At 46.3% G+C, this 9268-nt stretch overlaps 1 protein-coding gene across 1 annotated transcript; it reads right to left on the bottom strand.

Annotated features, from left to right (window-relative positions):
- Positions 1-61: 61 nt before the first annotated feature.
- On the bottom strand, positions 62-8137 carry wash1 (WAS protein family homolog 1). The gene is made up of 11 exons (XM_080002626.1): positions 8025-8137; positions 6689-6829; positions 6357-6468; positions 6037-6183; positions 4150-4286; positions 3914-4049; positions 3593-3794; positions 2641-2826; positions 2182-2340; positions 1556-1627; positions 62-1471 (listed from the first exon to the last, which is right to left on the bottom strand). The coding sequence occupies exons 1-11, from the start codon at positions 8030-8032 to the stop codon at positions 1326-1328; spliced, it is 1446 nt and encodes a 481-aa protein (XP_079858752.1). The 5' UTR covers positions 8033-8137; the 3' UTR covers positions 62-1325.
- Between the last annotated feature and the right edge of the window lie 1131 nt (positions 8138-9268).

The raw sequence follows: 9268 nt of genomic DNA, 5'->3' as shown, positions 1-9268 counted from the left end.
GGTGCAGCTGACGCTTTCCAAGTTCTTTTTGGGGAGAAAGGTCACTCAAGCGGCCCAGTCGCTGACGGAGCACGGCGAGCGCAGCGGGAAGACTGATTGAGAAAATGTTCCTTCAGAAAAACTTTGACGTGGTGTTTGTTTGATTTATTGTTTCTGCAGACTTGAATTGTTTTTTACAAAAAAACAAACCCTGTCCTTAACCGGCTGAGTTTTTATTGAAATGGCCTCCAATCTCTCCAGACCCGTCATGTGTACACCAACCTAGGATTTGATCACAGAACTTAATCAATGACAGCGTCGCACACAACACACAGGATCAACTGAAGGATATGAGGCTCGTCCAACTTCATCGGATCAAATTTTCACGCTCTTTATGGGAAGATATGTATTATTGAGATGGTAATGCTGAAAATTCCAACATTCCAATTTCACACAAATTAATGTGCAACAAATAAAAATACATGTAAACATTAAATATGAAATGATGCAATGTATTTTTATTAAAAATTTAACAATTGGAAAACATTTTTCAAATGTATTTAGTGTAACACAATAGATCATTGGTTATTTGTTCTACAAGTATTCTATGTTATTAAATCACTGTTATTCCTGTTTATGTATATTTAATAAAGTTGTATAAGAGTGAACTCTCACATCGTCTCGCCGTCTTCAAATTGTTTTAGTTCGGTTCCAAAACAGACGCATCTTTACACGTGTGACTATCTAGTTTCACATTAAGCCAGCGGGTGGAGATGCAACAGAGCCTGCGGTGGCTGTCAGCTTAAAGAACCACAGCGCTGTCAAACGCAGTTTTAGCCTGTTTTTAAGTCGGCACGCACGTTCTACTTCACCCCCTGATGATAGCTCACATTTTTCATATCGTCTATTTTGAGATTTTGGAAAAATGTAAACAACATGGCGAGAGGTCAAACACAGTAAAATGAAGTCAGTTTCACAAAGACATGTTGCTGTAGGTGTCAGCGGGACCTGGGCATCATTTGAAGGAAGGCTTCTCACCATATCCATACACATGGTCAGAGGTGGTGTTCAATGTGTGAGCTGACTGATAAAGGACTAAAACTCCATTTGACAGCAGCTTGGTCCTTTAGGATATGAACAGACCTGCCGGGGTGCGTTTTAATACTGATGTAAATCAGGTAATCAACTGGAGGTTCCATCACTGCTATGAAATGGCCTCATCGTAGCTCATTTTTTCAAACAGTCCAAGAGCAACATTTATCTTCATCAGCCTTTGAATCGCTTGTCATTTAAATCTCAAATTTCAAGGTTAGATGTGAAAAGTGCAGACGGGACAGCCTCCGTGATTATGCTTCCCAGTCTTCCTCGTCCTCAGCACTTGGCTGCGGGGCGGGAAGGGGCGGTATCACGTCTGACATCCGAGCAAACGCGCCGGTGGTGCTGGGGGGCACATCACCTGGCTCTCCAGCCGCCGGACCCTTCCCAGAAATGCCTTAAAAGCGGCACACAACACATTAGGAATTCGAAACCCATACATTATATTCTGTAGTTCATATAAAATGCAGCGAGCGCTCACCTTTCCGTCGCATGGCCAGCTTGTTGAACAGATCAGACATAAAGTCTCCACCGCTGGCTGCTGCTCCAACCGCTGAGACGGAGAGAAAGAGCCCATTAGTTAGGATGTAAAAAAATATATCTATCCCATGAGGCCGGAGTTTTATTTTCAGACAGTGGACCTGTCACGTTTTAGACACCTGCGCTTTGGAATGGGCCGCATAATTAGAACCAGGCTGCAGTGATAGATAAGGCAGGGAACCTTGAAGGAAAAACAGTCCTCCTCCTCCTCCTCCTCCTCCTCCTCCTAAAAAATGGCCTGACCAGCCAGCCAGAAATAATGGGGAGGATGCACCGTCAGTAGAAGGTCACACACTTTATAAACCAAAACGTAATCAAACCAGTGTTTCAACGAAGATGACATTTCGAGAACAAAGGTCACTGGGTTTTCTCAGGGCTAAAGACGGTGGCGACGCCTCCAAGTGGAGCTCGCGCTAAAAGACGGAGCCTCCGTGGTGGACGCGGTGTAGTCCTGGGCCAGTGCCAGGAGGGCAGCGTTCAGGCTTTGCATGACTGGTGTTAAAAGTTCAGCCATATAGTGTCGTTGTTACTGGGGGAGGGGGAACCTCCCCACTCCACTCGCCTCACCTTGCTCCTGCTCCTTCTGTTTCCTCTTCTCCATCTTGCGCTCTTTGACGTTTCGTAACTTGGCGTTGCCGATCCCGCCGGCGTTGCGGATGGACTCCAGGAGACTAGCGCGGCCATCTGACGGCTGGGCCATGTCGCTGGGGGCCCCGGACGCGGGCCCTGTGGTACAGTCAGAGGGAGACAGGGTGATGCCGGGAAACTCCGCCCACCGCGTTCCACTTCACGTGCCAGCTATGGTCTGACGTCACGGGAAATTACCAAATGATTCAATGTTATTAATCTCGCTCTGGTTTCTTTAACACGGGGCACATAAATAAATAATACGTATACATATGAATAAAACATGCACAAATTTTCCAATTATAAATCGTGATAACATTTCCATATTGCCAAGCTCTATTGTGCCCTAGTGTTTAATTCTATCAGGAGTTTGATGACAGAACAAGCACAGCGTCATACCTGTGCTTGGCACAGCGCCTGTTTCATTACTGCTGTGAGGAGGCGGAGGTGGCGGCGGAGGGGGAGGAGGAGGTGCTCCGGGGAGAGTCGCAGGGGCAGGAGTGGACCCGAGGGGGGGAGGAGGAGGAGGAGGGGGAGGGGGCGGCGGCAAAGGAGGGGGAGGAGCTTCAGGCTGGAGCCGGGAGCCTGAAAAGGAAGGAGGATGAATGATGAGCGTTGGCCGGATGACGCGCCGCCAACCTGGAGAACACCAGCGCCACCGGGAGCTTTCTGCGCAGGAAAAACCTTTCTTTGCATGACTTTATAGTTTGGGATTCCACTAGTGCCCCTCGGAAGCCACAGGCCAGTGGAATGTGTTCGTTCCTAGTTTGTTCTTAAATGTATGTACATGCAGGCTTCATTCTGGCGTTACAAAATTAAATTCAAGGACTTTCAAGTACGTTTTAAGCACAATTTTTGAATTTTCAAGGACTTTACCCAAAACAAATATAATCAATGTGATCACTAAATCACATTAAATATCTAAATATAATCTTAGTCTCATGTCTTTATTTATTTTTATTATTTTTTTTTTAAATACACACACACACACACACACACACACAAAAAATATATTTCTTCCCTCATCGTCATCTACTTGTATATTTATATACATTTATAGTATATTATATATACATCTATTAGTATATTTAACCATGCTGGATAGAATTTGGTATAATCTGTGTCGTAAAGCACTTCCTGAATTTTTTTCATTTCGTTTCGATTTGCATTACAAAACTAGGAGGACGATCACAGATCTTCAATGATCAGGTTTTCTTTCCCAACGACTACAGTTGGGAAACAGTATACAACAGTATTCCAGCACTTACATTTCTGAGGACGAAATTCACTTCACTTCAAGCACTTCAAGCACCAGTACCGGCAACAACCCTGTCTGTGTGTGCGTACGAACCGGGGCCGTTGCTCTCCAAGTCGCCTGAGAAAGAGGGCAAGTCCGGGATGTTGTGCGTCGGCCCCGAGGGGGCGAACCCGGGGCCCAGGTCGGCGCTGTAGGAGAGGTCGTCCGCGATGCCCGGCAGGTCGGGCAGGTAGGAAGGAACATCGATCTCTGGCACCTGGCCAAGGTCCGGCACGTAGAGGTAGCTCTCGGCTGTCTGTCGGAAGGAAGCGAGGGATCGATTGGTCCCAACGAAGACGCATCGCTGAATGGAATTCCCGCCGCCGGCCCCGGTGCGGGCCGGCCCCGACCGGGGTGGTGTTTGCGGAGCGGTACCTGTCTCTCCAGCTGCTCCCTCTTGGTGATGGACAAAGGAGCGTCGAACGGCTTGTCCTCCCTCTCCGTCTCCAGGGCCGTGTGCGTCTTGGTCACCGCCCCGGCCAGGGGGTCCAGGAGCACGTACTTCTTGTACCTTTGCGACGTGACACCAAACACAACGAGTCAGACAAAGGCGGGAAACCTCGAGGCCCCGAGCGTCCCTCCCCGTCGCCGCCCGGTCCGCGGGCACTCACAGGTTCTCCGTCGTGTTGAAGAGCAGCAGGGAGCTGATGGAGGAGATGTTGCGGGGCAGACTGCCCAGGCCCTCCTCCGTCTCGTCCTCCGATGTCTTCTTATTGCTCACGCACACCGGAAAGTACAGCAGCTTTTCCTGAGAGGGAGACGGGCCGACGAGAAGTTGAGCAAAATGCAGACGAGTCACATGGCATCTAAATAATGCAAATGTTAAAAAAAACAAAAAACAAAAAAAAAAAACGCCGCGCAAGCCCACGCGCTGGTGAGAAACAACACACCGGCGCGCGGCACCACTGGGTTACGGTCGGGGACGGTGGAGCCGAGGCATTCCTGAATAATGCATTGTTGCACCAGAGAAAATTGCCAGCAGTTGTCACGTTTCTCCATCTCAGGAAAGCACACACACACACACACACACACACACACACACACACACACACACACTTGCAGTTTCCTGTAAAGTTAGCAAAGATTGGGGAGAGGAGACTTTGTGGTTTTCACTATGAATAATTCAACGTCTCACTTCGGCGTTGAGGCAGGCACACACACTCACACAAAAACAAAAGCCTCTGCGCTGAAAGCAAAACCAAGCACACGTTTACAAACGTTTTCACAGAGACAAGACACCATTGCTGCGTCCAGAAACCACACACGACACTGCTGTGCTATTTAGTACAGCGTTAATATGCAAGGGTTTCTAGTACGTCCAAAAGCAGAGTATTGACCAGACAGCATGTGGAGATGACCACAATGACACATCCACACTACATCCGGTGCATCTGGTGAAATATCTTGGTAGGCAACCACTGGACAATATGATGGCAAGGGTTTCCCACAATGCACTGGGTTACGCTACCACAGTAACCAACAATGGCGGAGGGCAGTCCCACCCTTTACACCGACTGCAGACACCGTGAATGACTTAATTACTATAAATGACAGATATTGATCCAGCTGCACATCTGACAGTCATTTGAGTCGACTTGAAACAGTATAAACAGGACATGGAACCGGAACGTCGGTAAAATTGACTTATGTACTCTGGGAAATTTGATTGTGTCAGTGTAACCCTTCAGTGAAGAACCCACCAACGACGTGATTTTTATCGTCTTTATTTTAAAGAAGGCCGGGAAACAGGAGACAACACACAAAATGTCTTCATAGAATGTGGTGGTGTTGGTAATTTACAGGCTCTCTGTCTCATGGCAACACGGCTCTAAAGAAGTATGGCAACACGCAATGGACAACGCAGTGACTCTGGCGAAACTCATACATGATCGAAAACCACGTTTTTACCTCTGTTACGCCAGCACGATGGAAAGTAAAATACGTAGAAGTTGTCTGTGTCCGTGCAAATGATTTAACTCACAAAGACCCACCACATAGAACTTCAATATACATACATTTACGCAGTTTGATCCATTTCTGACTAACAATCGCCAAGGAAAAATGGGGGTGATGCTGTTTCCAACCCTCTATCAGTTGTTTTTCCCGTATAAAAGCAGGTTTAAATGTCAAACCAACAAAATAATATATTAGGGTGAGCCCCATTTTACCAATAGCTGGCTTTGCTGTACATAAAAAGCATATGAGATACAGTTGGGCTGGGCTCAAATATCACAACATTTCTTGCTGACAAATACCCTGTCATTGATAATTTGACGATATTTTGTAAATTACTATTGGTGCTTTCATAAGACACTCACACACAAGAAATATTTTGGGGGAAAAAAAAACAATCAATGGATAGTGGACGTCAGGAGCAGGCAACAGAGGCATGCGCAAGCTGGCCTGCGCAAAGGGCAGCAGCACTTTCTTTAAATTCATCACAGCTTCATGACGCGTCGCACCTTGACCCCGTCGTAAACACTCAAACAGCGTCTCACCTGCAAGGCCTTGTCGTCGAGGGGCCGCAGTTTGTTCTGTATTTTGTAGCGGGGCCGTCTTTGTGACGAGGGGTCGGAGGCTCCACTGAAGATGGACATGTAGTCTTGAAGTCTGTCTGGGGCAGGGTATTTGGCACTGGAGAATACCTGCGCACACGCACGCACACGCACACACACACACACACACACACACACACACACACACACACAGCTGATTTCTGTTCAGCAGGCGTCCTTTTATCTTTTCATGATGTGACTTGATGCTGTGTATTAGGGGTTAAGCACGTAACGGCGGTGAAAAGGTGAGGGGGCGATTTTACCTTGGTGGCCTTCTTACTGCCTTTGATCTTGTCAATGCGGGCCTGAGCCAGTCTGATCCGATCCGTCACACTCTGGAGATGCTTGCGGTTCCGCTCCACGCTTTCAGACACTCTATAGAGTTGAGACGCACATTCACAGCAGGGACGAGGTAAAACGTGAGACTATGCACAGGGATGCGTGTGTCAGCCTGTATATAATGCAGGAGGCTGCCATTAAGTCCTGCGTAGTCACATTTAAGTAACATCCCATGTATCAACCATGGCCGACACGAGTTACAGATTGCGTTGAAGTTGATATTTTCAGCTGCGTCTGTGACGCCTTGTTCTTTTACCTGCTGAAAATGTCAGCGGAGATAGACTCTAGGTAGAGTAAGGCATCCGCTATCTGGTGAATGGCCTCCTCCCGTCTCAGGTCTGGCTGGACGAGCGGCACCGAGTACACCTGGCCCTCCAGGGAGTGCTTCTGAGTCATCCTGTACACCCGGGAAAAACACAAACAGAATGGATGAGAGCTCCCTCTGACAAGTGTGTGTGTCTGTGTGGTGTGTGCGTGCATGTCTGCGTAGGTGTGTGTGTGTGTGTGTATATATAATATATATATATATATATATATAGATAGATAGATAGATAGATAGATAGATAGATAGCCATGAGACTAAGATTATATTTGGATATTTAATGTGATTTAGCGATCACATTGATTACATTTGTTTTGCGTTAAGTCCTTGAAAACTCAAAAATTGTGCTTAAAACGTACTTGGAAGTCCATGAATTTAATTTTGTAACGCCAGAATGAAGCCTGTATGTACATACATTTAAGAACAAACTAGGAACGAACACATTCCACTGGCCTGTGGCTCCTGAGGGGCACTAGTGGAATCCCAAACTATAAAGTCATTGTGTGTGTGTGTGTGTGTGTGTGAGAGAGATTTCTGTTCTTGACTTCATGTCATTTTGACGGGAGTCGCCTCACGCTCCATCTGATCCCATCTGACTCTCACATGGCAGCATTGGAACCACTTAAACCCCATAACAGGCCAATTCATAGAAACAGATTTATTGTAGGGCAAAGGGTTGCGCTAACTATGCAAATCAACAACCGCTGTCCATACTCTGTCCACACTCTGTCCACACTCTGTTCATACTCTGTTCATACTCTGTTCATACTCTGTCCACACTCTGTCCTTACTCTGTCCATACTCTGTCCATACTCTGTCCATACTCTGTCCATACTCTGTTCATACTCTGTCCACACTCTGTCCATACTCTGTTCATACTCTGTCCACACTCTGTCCACACTCTGTCCACACTCTGTCCACACTCTGTCCTTACTCTGTCCACACTCTGTCCACACTCTGTCCACACTCTGTCCACACTCTGTCCACACTGTCCATACTGTCCATACTCTGTCCATACTCTGTCCATACTCTGTCCACACTCTGTCCTTACTCTGTCCTTACTCTGTCCTTACTCTGTTCTGTGTGTGTGCCGTATGGTCAGCAATCGATTCTCCAGGACCCACAGAGGCTCCAGGTCGCTGTCACGACCCCTCGTCTCACGAACCGCGGGAGCCAAGTCCCACATTCTGGCCAAATCTCGTTTCCGGAAGGTAAACGGCGTGAGCCCATGGAGCAACACACACACCGCCGGTTGGACGCTGGTGATTACCTGACCATGGGAAGTATCCGCTGCGTTCACTTCTGAGCGTCGACTGAAAGAAAACGAAGCTCGAGCAGCGGAACCAGCGGCTCAGACGACGCCAGACGAGGCCTGCACTTCCGCCCTGCGGTGTCACGTGACCGCGGCTGATTTAAAGGTACAGTAACTGATCTTGTAGCGCGCTCATCGGAATGTATTTAAAATCAGAGACGCGCTCTGTTCAAATAATAATAATAATAACAATAATAATGATAATAATAATGTTAATAATAATAATATTATTATTATTATTAATAATATAATAATAAAATAAATATAAATATAATAAATATAATAAAATATAATAATAATAATAATAATAATAATAATAATTATATATATATATACGTGAAGTGAGTACAGAGAAGGCCTATCTACACTAAATTACTAAAATAAATACAAAATTAAAACAAGTATTAAACAGCTAACAACAGCTAATTGTATATATATATATATATATATATATATATGTGTGTGTGTGTGTATGTATGTGTTCAAGATTCAAGAGGTTCATTCGTCACATACATATACATACTTTCATACATATATCCAGTGAAATGTCAATGAAACGCACCCGGTGATTACACACAATATGTATGTATATAAAGGTATTGGACTTAATTTAATCGACTAGGTACAGTTGGGAAAAAAAACATGTGCCTGATTGACCTGGTTTTGTCGAGTTTGACGTTCAAACCCAGCGGCTTTCATTTCGAAAATGAATAAATCAAACTAAGGCCTTTGTTCTTGGTGTTCTTGCTGCCATGCTCCCCATGTCTATTATTGTTTTGTCCCTTCACAATACACGCTGGATTTTTAATTCAGTCAGTGTCATGTTCGCTTGATTCATTTGTCGATCAGGTTCCCTCAGGTTCCCTCGGTTCGACCAATGACAAAGTAAAATTCTTAGGTACTTGCAGGTCTGTCCGACATCATTTATAGACCACCGCACATCTGCGGCATAAGTGCGTGTGCCCGTGCCTTTAGTGGGGGAATCCACCGGGAGCCACGTCCGTACAACTTCGACCGTTCAAACATTTCCCCCGTTTGTTTCACTTTTTTTTTTTTTAGGTCGGTCAACAGCAAGTAAACAATCACTAATGAATCATTAATTGCCAACTGAGACCCTCTCCTGGCCGGGACGCGCGTTTACGCGGCTGCGCGGCGCTGCTCACTCGTGCGTGATGACGCACCGAGCCCACGCGCCCCGCCCC

This window comes from Zeus faber (genome assembly GCF_960531495.2).
Source record: "Zeus faber genome assembly, chromosome: 6".
NCBI classification, from domain to species: Eukaryota; Metazoa; Chordata; class Actinopteri; order Zeiformes; family Zeidae; genus Zeus; species Zeus faber.
This window is presented reverse-complemented; position numbering and strand designations above follow the sequence as displayed.